Here is a 17,453-nt window from a genome sequence, read left to right as displayed (position 1 = left end):
AACAAACAAATATTTGTAAGAATCATATAAAGTGGGGTCTCATTTTGTTTGTTTTGTTCTACTGAATCCCAGAGGAGGTGTTTCATGATGGTGCCGTGTGCAAAAAAACAACAAGTCACGTGATAATAATAACCGCCTACGTCCGCCATTGAACGAATCAGAATAGACAGAAAATCGATATTTTGATAAGCCAATGACAACGCTACAACTTGTAACAGGTGAGTGATTTTTGTGTAAACATAAACACATAGATCAACAAATCGTGTTTACATTGATTGAAGCGCATTAAAACTGAGGGAAATGGTTATACAGAATACAAGAAAAAGAGTGAATTTATGGCGTCGATTGTTCCGACATTTTTTGAAAAAAATGCACTTACTTTCCTGAATAATACACGTAAACAAGAAGCGACTTTCATGCGAAATTTTAACATGCCTTTCTATGGTAAACAAGAAATCTAAAATTATAAAAAGTCGTCTTAAGTCGTCTCTAAATTTTCCAAAATATTTCAATGAAAAAGTCTAAATTTCCCCCCTTTTAGATTTTGCCTTTCTGAAAACCGTCAAGTATAAACATTAAACGGCCATGCCATGAGTAAAAAATCGATTGTTTCTTAACCTGATGGGCTGTAACATTATAAAATTTACTTGAACTAATTATAAACACGATTAACAACTCAACAAATATAAAAACGAAGATAATTATAATCCTGACAATCAAGATACTGCATGGCCTTCTTTTATTTTAGGGGTCCCAACCCATAAAGAGCCATACTAAACTATTCTTAACCCCAAACCTTACCCTAACCCATTAATGACACTGATACTAATACATTGATACATGTACATAAAAAAAGTAGTCTAAGTGGTACATGTATGTTACTTCTAAATGGTTCAGTGTATCCCTAAATCTGTCTGAGACAAAAATTCATTAGGATAGACATAAATATTTCTTTTTCAGTCAGACAAACCCTAAAACAGTATTTTTCACAGACTGACGGTTACCCTACACACCCTACATGTACATGTATAGATAAACTGTGACATGATGTCATCAGTATTCAGTGTTGGAATAGCTGGTTTATGATTTGTTTAAATTAGTGTCAAATTAATGTCCTAATTTTAGTCAATGTGCCACATTTACAATTTCTACAGTGACAGATGCAAACAGGACACCCAGGTGGATCCTTTTAAGATTATTCGTATAGACACGATGACTTTTATAACACTATTTATGACTCGTATAGACACGATGACTTTTATAACACTATTTATGACTGTATTATTACAAAAGTGCATATCAAAATAATGGCTAATTGCATTTAACTTTTTCTATAGGAACACTGATAAAGTTCTAAAAGTATATATATTAAGCCTATCATGAACACTTCAAAAGTTAATATCATTACCATTAATTATATAGATTCTAGTCATAACATGCATTAACATTTTTGAATATTTAGTAAAAAGAATTGCTCTGATACATATAAGATAAGATAAGATAAAAAGTTTTATTTTCCAAATTAGGTCTCCAGTGGGGCATATACACATACACATGTAACATATATAATTGGTACAACATACAGTATTTTACATGCAATTCATATAATAATCTTCAACTATTGAAATAAAGATATATTTATTCATGCACATAAAGAGTGTGACTGAAGTAGAATATTGCTTTTTTTATATAAATTCCAATGTTTATGTATGTATATATGTGTGAATTTTTTTTATCCAGAGGCAAGATTTATTTCCAATGACAACCACATCACCAGTACTTACTCCTACATCTGTGCAGCCAAGAGATAGCAGAAAATGTCTTTTCCAAAGTCCAACAGACACCACAACAAGAAAAGAATTACCTGGATTTGTTACTCCATTGGTAAGAACTTATTCAAAACTTCAATTTTCAAGTCACAAAAATTATCACATTCATATAGGAAATCTCTGAAAACTTCCTAATCCTAAACCTTAGTGATTTCAGATGAATTTATGGGATACATGTATAAGGACATTTTTTTACAAGATACCAAATAACAAAGAAATATTATTAACAAATATAGATCTTTGTTACATACTGCCTTCAACAACTAGCAAAGTGCATACCAGGCATAAAACTTAAGACTTTGGTAGCCAACAGAATAAATATTGTAGTACACATATAAAGTTATATACAAGAAGAGCAGAAATTTCATTAGCCCACACCAAATTTCAGTGACCATTGGTCTGTGGGTCCCTGTTAATTTCATACCCTGGCATACTGCATAGTCAGTTATGGAAGTCACCAAAATGTAATGTTAACATGGATATTATATGGAGTATGATGCAGAATCATGGAAATATTTTTTTGTTTAGAAGCAAGAATAATTTTTTTTTAATATGGCCTTTTTATTCATGTTATTGGTAAATATATATGGTGAGGACAAACAAGCCATATTTTTGGATATAAACTTTATAATAGTGTTATATTATATACCGGTATGAAATTTTTTTAATTTATAATTTTTTACAATTATAGGGAACCTCTCACATTTTGTCTCAGAAGAGAAATAGGCGAGTAGTTGTATTTTCACCATTGAAGGGTACTAATTATAAGAGCCCACCTAAAAAGAAACGTAGGCAACCAGTATGGACCCAGAAAGAGTTGTGTTCCCTAGTAGAGTTTGTGGCCTTACACAAAGATTTACAGTCTTCTGATAATGAGTGGCCTGCTATGAATGCAGATAATATATATTGGACGAAAGCCAGTGATTTTATCAAACAGACCTGTGGCTCTGTTAGAAGCAGTAAGTGCAGCACTTATATTATAATTGAATAATGCATATTGTTATTGTGTTTGGCCCTTTGAAATTTTGTTACTCTTCAAATCTGTAACTATATGAGACAAAGATTTCTTTCTTAATTAAATATGTTATATACAGGAACAATAATGAACACAGACACATACATGTATCTCAAACATAAAATAATGTAGAAACAATATATATGTGTATATAAAAAAGAAGATGTGGTATGATTGCCAATGAGACAACTATCCACAAAAGACCAAAATGATACAGACATTAACAACTATAGGTCACCGTACGGCCTTCAACAATGAGCAAAGCCCATACAGCATAATCAGCTATAATAGGCCCAGATAAGACAATGTAAAACAATTCAATCGAAAAAACAAATATGTAACACATATACAAACGACAACCACTGAATTACAGGCTCCTGACTTGGGACAGGCACATGTATACTGCTTGGAAAGACTTGGAATTTTGAAATTGTATGGGTTTTTACAGATAACTTTTATATGTACATGTAAGTTGAAATATACAATATAAGACTTTATTTACCCACATCATTTCTGCTTAGTAAAAATTCTTTGCAACATAAATCTAAGGGCCCTATCATGAAAATTATGACTCTATACTAATCACATTACAATGTACCACCATCACATCTTTTTTTATATTATGAAAAAAAAAAGTTCCTTGTATCCAAATATAACGTATAATTTCTTTTTTCAGCTATTTCATGTAGAGCAAAAATTGTCAACCATTTTCGAATTACCTACTCAACCATTGATGAAGCAGAAGAAGAATTTTTGATTAATTACGAAGAATCCTCATCCACATTTGATGATTCCGGCTTCATACAGACACCAAAGACACCAACTACACCTGCAACATCAACCAGTGATGATTATCTCACTTATTATACATCTAAATTTAATCCAGACCAGGTTGTATCAATATGGCAGAAACTGGGCAAACAAATTACAGATAGCCAGCTAATTCTATCTTTAAATTCCATACTAAATGAGGATCAGTTGTTAAAACTCATTAGTACTTCATCAGTTGACTTTGCAGAGCAGTCAGTAAAGGCAAATTTTAAAAGACTCTCAACTGAAACTAAAAAACAACTTCTTGACCAAATGTTTCAAAGTGTTGCAGAGGAAGAGGGGTTGAAAATTGGAACAGCCAATTTCACCAGTCTGTCTCTTAGAGCAATGAAAACCCTGAAAGAAAATAGTAAACCCAATGTAGTAAAAGATTTTGTGAAATGCCTTGGAACAAAAAGACCAAATTCACAGGAACCACTGATGCCGGTCACACGGATGCCTTTTGGTTTAATTCAGCACCAGATTCAGTTCTTCTGTGCTAGTGATATTAGACAGGTAATTTATATTTTAATTTTACCTGTGTCATTAAACATGGAGGTTAGTCTGCAAAAACATTTACATCAATGTCATGTAAGTGTCAACTCCTTTTGTCACTTCATTATTAAAAATTAACATGTTAAGCTTGCCATTTTTTGAATTCGGATACACATAATTAAAAAAAAAACCAATAAAATGACTTATCCATATATGCACAGAAAAAAACCCACACCAAAGGCAAAGGAACTTTTATTGCCGTAAAATGAACTGTAATTTTAAACTTAAATGTACCCTTTAGCACTATTTATTTGTATCCATACATGTACTACATGTTGTATATAGTAATATACTTTGTAAGACGTTACATCACCAATTTATACTGGAATGTACATACAGTACATATATTAAAAAATATTAAATACTATGCAAATGTGTTAATATATATAAAACTATGTAAAAACCATATGTTTAGTAATTAATGTAAAATCAACACCTCTTCAATATTACATATATATACATATACAATTAAAAAAAATCCTGACAATATTTTCAATCAATTTAATAAAACACTAGTGGACATGCATATATACATGATATACAATTGTATATAAACTCATGAGACTTCCATGACTATTAAATAATGCACATTATCTTTAAATAAATTGTTTATTGCAGATTTCCATACCAGATGATTATTTTCAGTGGTTGGAAACCTTAGATGCAGAATTTGAAGACAAACTAGGAAGAATTTTGCGAGGTCCAATGTGGAGTGGTCAACCTGCCAACTGTATTGGAAAACCTTTAGAGGTAGCTACATGTATAATAATTCCCCTGAAACTACACAAAAATTTACAGGAAACTTTGTACATAATAAGAAGTAATGTAGATGTGCATATATAAGAAAAAAATGAATTCTGTAGGACATGTTGGAGTTATAAAACTTCGAAAATAGAATCTAGTGATATTAAATTGTTTTCCCATTTACATGTGTTGGTATCATCATCAGGGTAGGGGTAAGTGAGCATGATTACAAAGTTCAGTTAATTCAAAAAGTACAACATATATCCTTTATTAGATACTTATTACATGCAAAAATTAAATAAACCTTTATGACATTATCAGATGCAACTATTATTGATATATCTTTTTTTTTTGTATTTCATGTTAATTTTGTTATTATTTTCAGGCTAGAGTGAACTTAGCAGCTGTCAGTAGGTCCACACTTCACAGAAGAACATCAGCTTCTGCTTTTACAGACTCTCCAGCTATTCAGGTACCTTTTAAAATTGTAACGTTATTATAGAAAATATTTTTGTGGACTACACCAAACCTATTTGGATGCATTCATTAGATGTGCAACAAATCCTAATATAATATAAGTGAGGTTTCCAACAAATTCTCCTTTTTAGCTCACCTGACCCACAGAACCAAGTGAGCTTTTCTCCTACAGGACCAAATTTAAACAAACTTAGTGACAATAATTATTATGAAATTTATTTTAAAAGATTTGTGCAATATGACCCAGACAAAAATTGTTAAAAATAGATCATAGGTGTAAAATATTGTTTTTGTTATATTATACTGGTGGTATCTCTGAAACCTAACGAAAAGTATAACATTTGCATCAATTAATGCATCGATTGTAAATAAAAATATGTAGTGATATCAATTATCAATTTTTAGAAAGTTTGAAATTACGCCTGTTTAAGTTTTCTCATTTGAATTACTTTACATTTGACATTTCTGGGTCTTTTATAACTGTGGTATGTGTTTTGCTCATTGTTGGAGGTTATACAGTAAACTATATTTGTTTATTTATGTGACATGTGGTCTTTTGAGATTTAGTTGTCTCATTCACAATTACAACACAGCTTCTTTTTTATGTGAAATTATCAACTTTTTTGCTATATTATTTCAGATCCCAGCCATTAAACTTTTGACAGAGGTAAATCCAGAAGGACAGTACTGGTTAAAACTGGACGGAACTGATCTGAAAGACTCACTTCAACACTCTGTGAAAGATGTTTGGAATGGTGATGTCAATTTGAATGATGGTAAACTTGATACTTTACGAGAACAGTATGAAAGCAGACTTAATTGGATGAATTCAATACACACTTTGAATAATGCTAATTTAGAAACTGGTGTTCAACAGCTGAAAATTGAATTAGAATATGATTGCCAATTTTTAGAAAAAGGTTTCCAATCAGCTTGTAATACTCTTCAAACAAAAGTGAAAGTGAAAACAACAAATGCAGAAACTCTTAAAAGTTTGAATTGGGAGGTTGTGGAGTTTAATCAACTTTTACAAGATTGCACTGAATACCAAAGGAAACTACAGAATTGTTCAATGTACATAGATCTCCTGAAATCCATGAAGAATGACTTCCTTACCTACTTGAAAAACTTGTTCAAAAAGAAGAGAACAGCAGCAAGTCATGTATTAGTAATTGCAATTTCAGATGAAAAAAGAAGTAAAAAGCCATACACACTTCCTATTCAGTATATCCCTTACAAGTCACTAAGAGATCAGCAAGTCAGGGATTTAACAACTCCTATAAAGAAAGCGATGGCAGAAGCTGGATTGAAAGTAGTTGGTAAGTTATTGAACTTTTTGTTGTTTTTGTAATTATGAAACCAATGTATGTGTTAACTCATGACTTCTTCATATATATTACAGAAATTAAGGTACAATAAGTGATATACTGCATAATCCTTTTATAATGTTTAAACAAAACCAAATTCTTTTTTTTTTAAGAATTTTTTTTTCAATTTAAACCGTTAAGGGGATATAACTCTTAGTCTTATAATAAATGTTTTTTTACTGGAATGATAATTATTTATTACTTATTCAGGTACAGTAACAGATGGTGAATTCAACTCACTTAGGTCACAGGGAGACACTGGACCCCTTCACATATGGCAACTTATCCATGATTCCAGAGAGGCAGTGAGGAAGATGTCAAAGTTAACATTGATTTCCATGCTTACCTATGTTGGAGGTATGTTAAATGACACATAGAAATAAGGACATATGGTATGATTTTGCCAATGAGACAATTTCTTCCCAATTTAAAATGAAGAGGAAGTAAGCAATTATTATTTAGGCCACTGTTCAGCCTTCAACAATGAGAAAAATGCAGACTTGAAAATATAAAATAATTCAAATGAGAAAGCTTACTAGCTAATTTATAATAAAACCATTAGAAAAATAAATACTCCAGACCTGAAGCAACGGCAAAGTCTGAAGTACATGTCATAACTGACTCAAAAAAAATAATATCAGCAATATTTTAGGGTGAGACTACTAATAGAAAATGTTAAAAAAAAAAACTGACTGATAAACAGTTTACAATGGTTTCAAATTATGTTCTTATGTCCCTTAAATTATATAATACCAGTATTTTAAAGTTTTGAAATAATTCTGTTTTATTTTTTTCTACAGAAGATGAAAATGGTAACCCATTTGCGGAGAGATCTAATGATGCTATACCCGGAGATGTAATTGTTGATATAAAAAAAATGAAGGATGAAGGATTGTCCTTTCAAGACAGCATTGTCAATTTTAGGAGAAGACTTATTCCAGATGGTTATGAACCATATCCATTCCGAAAAGACACACCAGAGTCGTATCTAGACATGCTTCGTACTGTTGTTGCCACATATATATACAGAGACATCGTTCTAAAATTGAAACAGGAGGGCAGAGACTTCACATGTTATTTGTATGTTCCAGAAGTTGATCCAACAACTAAAACCATACACTATGAAAGAGGTGACCATAACCATATTCTGAAGAGAATGGCAACCTCAACTAGAGAATGTAAAAATGTGTCACTGAACCCTGAAGCCTTTGACAAGGCGATGATGGACAATAACACAGGGCTCACCCACGCAGCCCTTACTGGTCAAAGACCACAGTCCGTTGAGGATGCAGAAAAACTATTGTCATATCAGGTTGCCCTTAGCATGGAACAAAATAATTTTGAATCAGAAGCAGAATATGTTAGAACTATCGCTGGATGGCACGAGTCATCAGATGGACGTGGATTAACTCAATTACAGAGATCCAAGTTTAATTACCAGATGTTAAACTACATCTTAGATGACTTCATGCCATGGCACAGAGAGATTTATAATTTCTTATATATAGATATCAACAGGTACTTGACTATATAAAATTAATAATGCATATTGTGTTGAAGAAAGCAGCAACTTATTAATATGAGTGAAAAAAAAAAAAATTGATGGTATAAAAAAGAAGATGTGGTATGATTGCCAATGAGACAACTGACCAAAATGACACAGACATTAACAACTTTTGGCCTTCAACAATGAGCAAAGCCCATTCCGCATAGTCAGTTATAAAAGGCCCTGATAAGACAATGTAAACATTTCAAACGAGAAAACTGACGGCCTTATTATATTTATAAACGAAAACAAATAAGTAACACTTAAACAAACAACAACCAATGAATTACAGGCTCCTGACTTGGGACAGGCACATACATAAATAATGTGGCGGGGTTAAACATGTTTTTAAAAATGAATACTGAAAACAGCAATCATATACATGAAAGATCATGTAATAATTTCATAACTGTAAATAGATATTTTTTAGATAAATTTTACATAAAAAATATAAAAAATTTAACTTCAGTAGGCCACTCAAATGTTTCAATCCTAAATACATACATCTACACATATTATACTGAAAATTGGTTGTTCTAATTTTTTTTAAAAGGAAAAGTTGTATTAATTTTCATTTTTTTCCAGACCAATGGAAAACCTTAGAGGATTCACACGTGAAACATTCATTGATATAACAGCCAATATCGAAAGTCAAGAACATCGCCGTAGACAAAATAATCTAATGAATTATCCTGAACACCCGAGGGCATCCACCACAGATGATGTTGAATGTTTTTTCAGCATGACACGCAGGCAGTTAGGAGACACATTCACCTTAAAAGAATTTAAATCAGGATGGCGGAAAATTGTTCGTGAATTTTGCAAGCGCCTTGATCCTAATATTCCTTTTTATTACTGGACTCAAAATGAAAGGTTCAAATTAGAACATGCATCTTTTGATAAAGACAATGGTCAAGATAAACGACTTCATGTTGTTCGCCATAACCAGAGAGAGGACAGCAATATATTCACTGCAGGCAGAAGCTTTCTTCCTGCACGTAATAAGCCAAGCATAAGACAGAGACTGTTTCGTTTGGATGTTGGATTACCGCCTGTACCAGAAAACCTGCAGCATTTACATTTACGATAGATGTAAATGTATGTATAGACATACTTCATATTTGTTCGAGGTCCCCAACAATTCATCTATCTTGACTGTGGTCTTTATCAGTAACTTAATTGTTTGTGATTTTATTGGAAATAATGTATACATGTATGTTTTCAATTCAAGAATAGTTACATGGTCTTATTTTTATATTGATGCATTAGTTATGAACAGATGAAAATGTATCATCCCTTTTATGTTTAAAAAAGTTATTATTCATGAAAATGTAATCCTTTGGTTGAACAATGTCTTCCAGCAGTGAGTTGTATGTTATATACATGTATGTTCTCCATATTTGTTAAATGATAGCTGGCTATTTGTAGTGTCTGTTTAATTTTATAGCAGAGAAAATACACACCCTCAAATTTAAAACACTTTGTTTCTGTTGTCAAGTGCAATTTAATATTTATATTTAATATTCCTAGTAAACAGTTAATTAAGTGGAAGATTTTTTGAACTGTGATGTCATGAATGTATATATATTTATATGAAGTTTGTGATCTGGTTTTTTTTGTATACTGCTATTACATGGAGTTATTGTTATCCTATTTGACTGTTCATATATACATGTAAATGTATATATATATACATATTAATATTTTAAAGCAATAAATTTTATCTCTTCAAATGGCATATATTTTTTAAAAGTTCAATTTGATATGAAAAAAAAAATTCCATCTTTTTAATCATTTGGGTAAAAAATCGTTATGCAAGCAAAATAAAATTTGCAGAACAGGATGCAACCCTCTGGCGCGCTGTGAAAAGTCGTAAGGTTGTAAGTCACTGGCGTAGATGGAATAAGCTCGTAAACTTGGACTGCTGCAAATTCAATCTTGCTTATTGTAAATTTATTAATTATAATTCATATATATATATATGTCATTTGATCAGGTACTTCATGTATATATTCATGTATCTTCTATGTTTATTTTATGTAAAATATACTGGACCTATTGCATAAAGAATTAGAAAAAAATACCAAAACTCAACACTGAACTTTTACCACTGCATCATAAAAATGAGGTCAAGGTCAGATGACACCAGCCAGCTAGACATGTTCACCTTACAATCATCTCTCACACCAAATATAGTTGACCTTTTACAAAACATATGCATGTACAGTATAAGAAAAACAGACCAAAACACCAAAACTAAACTATTATCAACTGAACCATGAAAATGAAGTCAATATAAAAAAGATGATGTGGTATGATTGCCAATGAGACAACTATCCACAAAAGACCAAAATGACACAAACATTAACAACTACAGGTCACTGTACGGCCTTCATCAATGAGCAAAGTCCATACCGCATAGTCAAGGTCAGATGGCACCTGCCAGCTAGACATGTACACCTTACAATCCTTTCATGAATTAAATACAGTAGACCTATTGCATACAGTATAAGAAAAACAAACCAAAACACAAAAACTTATCTATAATCATTGAACCATGAAAATGAGGTCAAGGTCAGATGACCCCTGCCAGTTGGACATGTACACCTTGCAGTCCTTTCATACACCGAATAAACAAGACCTATTGTGATTTATGAGTTATGGACTTGACCATCAAAACTAAACTTTGTTCGCTGATCCATGAAATGAGGTCGAGGTCAAGTGAAAACTGTCTGACGGGCATGCAGACCTTGCAAGGTACGCACATACCAAATATAGTTATCCTATTACTTACATTAAGAGAAAATTTAAAGTTACAAAAACTTTTTTTCAAGTTGTCAACATGGTCCACGGTCATTGAACCATTAAAATGAGGTCAAGGCCATTGGACATTTGACTGACTGAAACTTCGTAATATGAGGCATCTACATGTATATACAAAGTATGAAGCATCCAAGTCTTCCACCTTCTATAATATTAACATGATAATTAGCTTTTAAGAAGTGAGCTAACACCACCGCCAGATCACTGTACCTACATTTGCCCTATGTTGAGCTTACTGCAACTAAAGTCGCAGGCTTGACAAAAATGAGACACTATATGAACCAATTCTCATCATCAAAAGACAACCACTGAACATCACATTCTTGATGTAGAACAGATCTGAACAAAAGCAGCAGGTTTAAACATTTTAATAGGTGTAGTATATACTTATAGATTATACTATCTGCAAATATCACAAATATTTGTTACAGACAAATCACTACATGTAGTTTATAATTTTAGTTTTTGGGTAAATGATTTAACCAATGTTTCAGGGAAACTAAAATTTCTGTAAAATGTATATCTGGAATTCACAATTTTTTTTTTATCCCACTGGTTATAAACTTGGTTGAGAGAAACTCCAATTGTTTAAAAAAACATTTTGCTGAAAAGTTGAAGACAGCTCGAAGATATTTATCAGTTAAGAGACATACATGTACAATAAACATTAAATTTATCCATAGACGTGAAACCAGACATTTGTGGTGAAAGAAACCCCAGGAATAAATCAAAATGCATATGGTGCATCCTGACATTACTGACTACATGTTAATGAAAATACTATAACACAATCTGATGTCAGACAATTAAAATTTACAAATCTGCATTATAAAAATTATTGTCTGAATCTGGAAGCCATTTTCCTTTCTTGCAGACAACAACCGATCCTTTCAGTTTTCTCGAGTTCAAGTTTCTGACAAACCACGATGTGACGGACTTCATAGATGTTGTCACTATTTCTCCTGATGTCAAAGCCTTTGTTACCTTTGGTATTTTTTTGACACCAATATAGCCAAGTTGAAGGTCCTTGCTGTTGACAGTAGCATTTACACTTATAGCATTTTTGTCCTTAGGATTGTCTTTTTGAAATAAAAGTCTGACGGGCACAGAAATACATTGTCTAAGTGCACCTTGTACCTCCTTTAGATTAAGTTGATATTCTCCACCATATGTTGAACCTCTTATTTGAAAGATGGAGGTGTAATGTTCATCCTCAGCACTATCATGATCTGAAATACCTTGGTCATCCTGATCACTTTCACTCCCTGAGTCATTAACAGTTAATTCAGATGTTAATACATTGATATCTTTATTTGGCACAAAAATGCTTCCTCCTACTACACATGAACATTTCAGAATTTCATTCAGATTGTGAACTGGCATACCCGGAAGATCTAAGGCATTGCTATGATCAGGTCTCCCTAGGAAAGTTGCTCCTGGAACAATAGCAAATGACCAAACAAGTGCAGCCCAAGACTCACTTCCAATGCTGAATAATCCCTTGACTGCATCTTTGTCAAACTGAAACAGAGGGAATATATTACATGTATTATAATAAAACTCACAGAGAAACTTTTTTCATACATTGTCATAGAACACCATATATATACACTAGATGTTGCTCATTGTTGAAGGCTGAACAGTAACCTACAGTTGTGTACGAACCTGGATGTCATTTAGTCTCTAGTGGTCTGTTGTCTCATTGGTAATGTTGCTATATTTGTACATCTGTTTTATATATATTAAATAACATACAAGTTCTATATATATATATGTGTTATATATATATGTGTTGTTTATTCTTTAGCTTTCTATGTTGTGTCATATGTACTATTGTTTTTTCTGTTTGTCTTTTTCATTTTTAGCCATGGCGTTTTCAGTTTGTTTTAGATTTAAGAGTTTGACAGTCCCTTTAATTTGGTATCTTTCGTCCCTCTTTTATGCAATACATGATAAGGCTGATTACTACATGTACATGTATATATTTGGCTCCAATCATTCATCATTGACATGTCACAATGTGGAGTATTCTAAAAAAATTGTGAGTACCAAAGTACCAAAAATGGGAGACTCCAGGTGATTTTTTTTTACATACATAATATATTTCATTATCTGCATTTTTTTTAAAATTGACAGTGCAATATTTATCATAGGGACCATAGGCAGATAGATGCACACACCCTTTTGCGGGGAAAAATTTGATTGGGCCAAGTTATATAATATATGTGTTTCCTAATTACTATCATATCAGGATTTAATACATCAAAGAAAAAAGTGTAGGTAGGTAGTGATTTTTTTATTGTACATTTAACAGGCTATTATTTGAACTTGGAATTATTTTTAATTATGGAATTTGCCTAATTTCTTGTGTTTAAATATAAAATCTTAATAAATTCCATGTTTATTTGGTATTATGATCATTTGTCAAATTGAGCAGTTCATAACATTTTCCATACAATGTATTTTGGTTGGATAGTGTTGTGTGCGGCACAGTACATTCTATTGAAAATATAATATTTTCTTTATAATAGAAAGTGTTGACTGCGCAGCACAGAACATTTCAGTATAGAATAAACATGGAATTTATAAAAAGAAATTCAATAACAAGAAATCAAGCAAATTCCATAATTAAAAATAATTCCAAGTTCAAAAAGTTTTATTACATTAAGTCTTCACATGCAGTGATATAATTGGCTTTTTTTCAAAACTACCTTGGCCCTTTTTTATTAGGAAAATGTGCGTCATTTTTATCAAATTGGGAAATTTATAATAAACCATAAATTTTACTCTCCAGTAATTTAGTTAGTCAAGCAATATCACTGACATGGTAGGACAAAAATTCTTCAATAGTCAGTGGGACCCCCTTATGGAAAGTTCTGGATCTACTAAAGCGGACTTGACTAGATATACATGAGGGGGGATAGGGCCTTTAACCGGACTCTGGGATCAGGTGTTTATAAGCTCGGGATATCGGGATCTGGGAATTCTTTATTCCAATTTCAGGACCTCTGGATTTCGTAAGCCAGGGATTTTGGGATCAGCACCCCTCCTATCCCCCCTCATACAGGTAGCCATATGATACACAGAGTTGACTTAATCTTCCAAGCACATTTAAAAAAAAAAATGTTTAAAAATAAAATGTTTGCACTTACTATCCAACACCAACAAGGTGAATTAGTTAGTTATTGTTAATTACACGTAGACTATTAACTGGCTTTGTGTATGGCCTTCAGTTCATGGCCAGTCCCTACGATTTTGCACTTTTTTTTACATTGAGCCTTGAGCAGTTGAGATACTTTTGATAGAAGGATAAATCGGGTTTCAAAGAAAATAAATTGTTTCCTAATAATTCACTTCCTTGATATTTTTAAAACTTGGTAAGGAAAACTAAAATACCTTAAAATCACAAGAATTTTTGACAACTAGCAAGGCTGGTGACGTTTTGTTGCTGAGTGTTGACTCCAGTAATCCGTCGTCTGCAAACAGAATGCAACGTCTCACTTGGGTTTTGTCTGATGGAGCTACGTGTCCTACACGTACATTAACTTTAATACTTGGACAATCTCTCATTGCTACACTAAAAATATTCTTCTCAATGCAAAAAAGCCAAATTCCAGATGAATCTATCCAAGCGCTTGTAGTTGTTGATACTTCGACGGCCATTTTTCAACTGACAAACCGACTTCCGGCGATCGATAATATAGTTTGAATATGCGTGCCGTGTGCAAAACGAAACACCTCCTCTGACTGAATCCATTGATATAATTATTTTACACATTTCTTGAAAAAAATATTTTTTTAAGATATCAGGTTTAATGGAAGTTTTGACATTTCACAACAAAACATGTTTATTTGTTGTTTTTGTAGAATATAAATACAAGTGTGACTGGTCATTTTATTCAGTTTTGACCACTGATTCATGTGATATATATTTTGTTTATATTTATTACACAACATTGTCCAGTTTATCAGACAAGTTTTGATGTCAGTTGTATTATTCCAGGATATAGGATGGACAGCATTAATGTTGGCTGCCAGTGGAGGACACCTGGAGATCTGTCGTCTCCTCATTGATAGAGGATGTAAGATCGACATCACAGATGTATGTTATCTACTTAGTCTGATCACATTACTATTAATCTACACTAAATCATGTTGTTAATTAGACAGGTTTAATGAACAAATGTTTGTAATAATTATATCAAGTGGGGTCTCATTTTACTCGTATTATTGTTCTGAATCAGAAAATATTACTCCTTTTCATGTTTCTTAAAAAAAAATATTTTATTAAAATGATCAATTATACTGAATCTTCACTAATTCCTGTTGTTAATTTGACAGTTTTAATGAACAAACATTTGTAAGAATCATATAAAGTGGGGTCTCATTTTTAACCGGATTTTTGTGACAAAAATGTCGGTTATTGATTTGGGGATGTACGGCGGGCGGGCGGGCGGGCGGCAATCAAATGTTGTCCGTGCATTAACTCATGAACCGTTCAACCAAAGCTTTTAAAATTTTAATATGTTGTTACTGACAACTAAATGAAGGTCAAGTTCAATAATGGCGATTTTGACTTTTACCGTTCAGGAGTTATGGTTCTTGAAAGATTGGAAAATGGAGTTGTCCGTGCATTTACGCATGAACTGTTCTCCCAAAGCTTCCCAAATTTTAATATGTTGTTACTAATGAAAGAATGGAGGTCAAGTTCAATAATGACGAATTTGACTTTTACCGTTCAGGAGTTATGGTTCTTGAAAGATTGAAAAATGGAGTTTCCAGTCGTGTCCGTGCATTTATGCATGAACTGTTCTACCAAAGCTTCCGAAATTTTAATATGCTGTTACTGATGACAAAATGGAGGTCAAGTTCAATAATGACGATTTTGACTTTTACCGTTCAGGAGTTATGGTTCTTGAAAGATTGAAAAATGGTTTTTCCCGTCGTGTCCGTGCATTTGCTCATGAACCATTCAACCAAAGCTTTTGAAATTTTAATATGTTGTTACTGATGACAAAATAGAGGTCAAGTTCAATAATGACGATTTTGACTTTTACCGTTCAGGAGTTATGGTTCTTGAAAGATCGTAAAATGGCGTTTCCATTCAGGTTGTTGCATTTACTCATGAACCATTCAATCTAAGCTTTTCAAATTTTAATATGTTGATACTGATGACAAAATGGAGGTCAAATTTGATATTGACGATTTTCAGAAAATATATTACAGTCATTTCTTTTAATTTAATTCTAAATTCCATTTTAAACCGTAGAAAACCATGAAAAAACGTTACTGATGAATGGTTCTTGTGATATTGCCAGGACACAAATAAATGTTAATAAATCCGGTTTGCTGTCGTTGTGACAGCCTCTTGTACTGGTTTTGTTCTACTGAATCCATTGATATAATTATTTTACACATTTCTTGAAAAAAAATTTTTTTTTAAATATCAGGTTTTATGGAAGTCTTGACATTTCACAACAAAACATGTTTATTTTTTGTTTATGTAGAATATAAATACAAGTGTGACTGGTCATTTTATTCAGTTTTGACCACTGATTCATGTGATATATATTTTGTTTATATTTATTACACAACATTGTCCAGTTTATCAGATAAGTTTTAATGTCAGTTGTAGGATATGTTGTATATTATTGATATTGATAACAAAGTATTGTACATTATAGTTACATGTTATTTGGTTATATTATAGAGCGATGGAGAAACAGCTTTACATTGTGCTGCTGAGTGGGGCTATCTACAGATCACAAGATGTCTGGTAGAACAAGGAGGTGCCAGTCCCTTGATTACAACACGTAAGGTAATATTTTATAGTATATGACCAGTGTTCAACTATTAAGTAATGAATCACTAAAATGATGTATAAGATATGGTTGGATTCTATTTAAAGGCTATAGTTAAAAGTCATATGATTATTTGAATTGAACTTAAGAAGTTTGCTGTAATTAAAGTCTGTGTAAACAAACAAACTGTCAAACAAAACTTACACCTGTCTGTTGTCATGACAATTATAACAAAGTTATGTGATAATATCAAAACAGTCTAAGCAATGCATTGACATTTGTTCACCATGTGTTTATATATTTAAACAGATGTGAGGTGGGCAATGACAGATAATCTTTAAGATGGGTGAAACAAACTTAAACACTACTAGACAATATTTATATGGATTTAATAAGGGGGAAAAAATGCTTAATCATTTCATATTGTTGGCAGTAGGAAATTATTAAATGCAATAATTTGAAAGAGATGATCCTATGGAAATTTCT

General features: G+C 32.1%; 2 protein-coding genes across 4 annotated transcripts; one reads left to right on the top strand and one right to left on the bottom strand.

Annotated features, from left to right (window-relative positions):
- The first annotated feature begins 75 nt into the window (after positions 1-75).
- LOC143054698 (uncharacterized) lies at positions 76-10,359 on the top strand. 3 transcript variants are annotated; one of them, XM_076227717.1, is made up of 10 exons: positions 76-218; positions 1,741-1,884; positions 2,521-2,788; positions 3,521-4,170; positions 4,828-4,959; positions 5,339-5,425; positions 6,071-6,749; positions 7,008-7,154; positions 7,598-8,315; positions 8,929-10,359. In XM_076227717.1, the coding sequence occupies exons 2-10, from the start codon at positions 1,759-1,761 to the stop codon at positions 9,431-9,433; spliced, it is 3,312 nt and encodes a 1,103-aa protein (XP_076083832.1). In that variant the 5' UTR covers positions 76-218; positions 1,741-1,758; the 3' UTR covers positions 9,434-10,359. The 3 variants fall into 3 exon arrangements, with proteins under 3 accessions (XP_076083832.1, XP_076083833.1, XP_076083831.1); XM_076227718.1 differs by lacking the exon at positions 76-218 and adding an exon at positions 237-396; XM_076227716.1 differs by lacking the exon at positions 76-218 and adding an exon at positions 237-444.
- Positions 10,360-11,518: 1,159 nt separating this feature from the next.
- LOC143054699 (uncharacterized) lies at positions 11,519-14,902 on the bottom strand. Its single transcript, XM_076227720.1, has 2 exons — positions 14,563-14,902; positions 11,519-12,687 (listed from the first exon to the last, which is right to left on the bottom strand). Exons 1-2 carry the CDS (start codon positions 14,827-14,829, stop codon positions 11,980-11,982), a joined length of 975 nt encoding a protein of 324 aa, XP_076083835.1. The 5' UTR covers positions 14,830-14,902; the 3' UTR covers positions 11,519-11,979.
- Between the last annotated feature and the right edge of the window lie 2,551 nt (positions 14,903-17,453).

Source organism: Mytilus galloprovincialis, chromosome 12 (assembly GCF_965363235.1).
Source record: "Mytilus galloprovincialis chromosome 12, xbMytGall1.hap1.1, whole genome shotgun sequence".
NCBI classification, from domain to species: domain Eukaryota; kingdom Metazoa; phylum Mollusca; class Bivalvia; order Mytilida; family Mytilidae; genus Mytilus; species Mytilus galloprovincialis.
This window is presented reverse-complemented; position numbering and strand designations above follow the sequence as displayed.

Bases quoted from the DNA above. Each gene is read 5' to 3' on its own strand.
- LOC143054698 (XM_076227716.1), top strand. The intron at 4,960-5,338 runs GTAGCTACATGT...TATTATTTTCAG, and splicing joins GTATTGGAAAACCTTTAGAG to GCTAGAGTGAACTTAGCAGC. The intron at 7,155-7,597 runs GTATGTTAAATG...TTTTTTCTACAG, and splicing joins CATGCTTACCTATGTTGGAG to AAGATGAAAATGGTAACCCA.
- LOC143054699 (XM_076227720.1), bottom strand. From the start codon at position 14,829: ATGGCCGTCGAAGTATCAACAACTACAAGCGCTTGGATAGATTCATCT. The intron at 12,688-14,562 runs GTATTTTAGTTT...CCTCTGTTTCAG, and splicing joins AAAATTCTTGTGATTTTAAG to TTTGACAAAGATGCAGTCAA.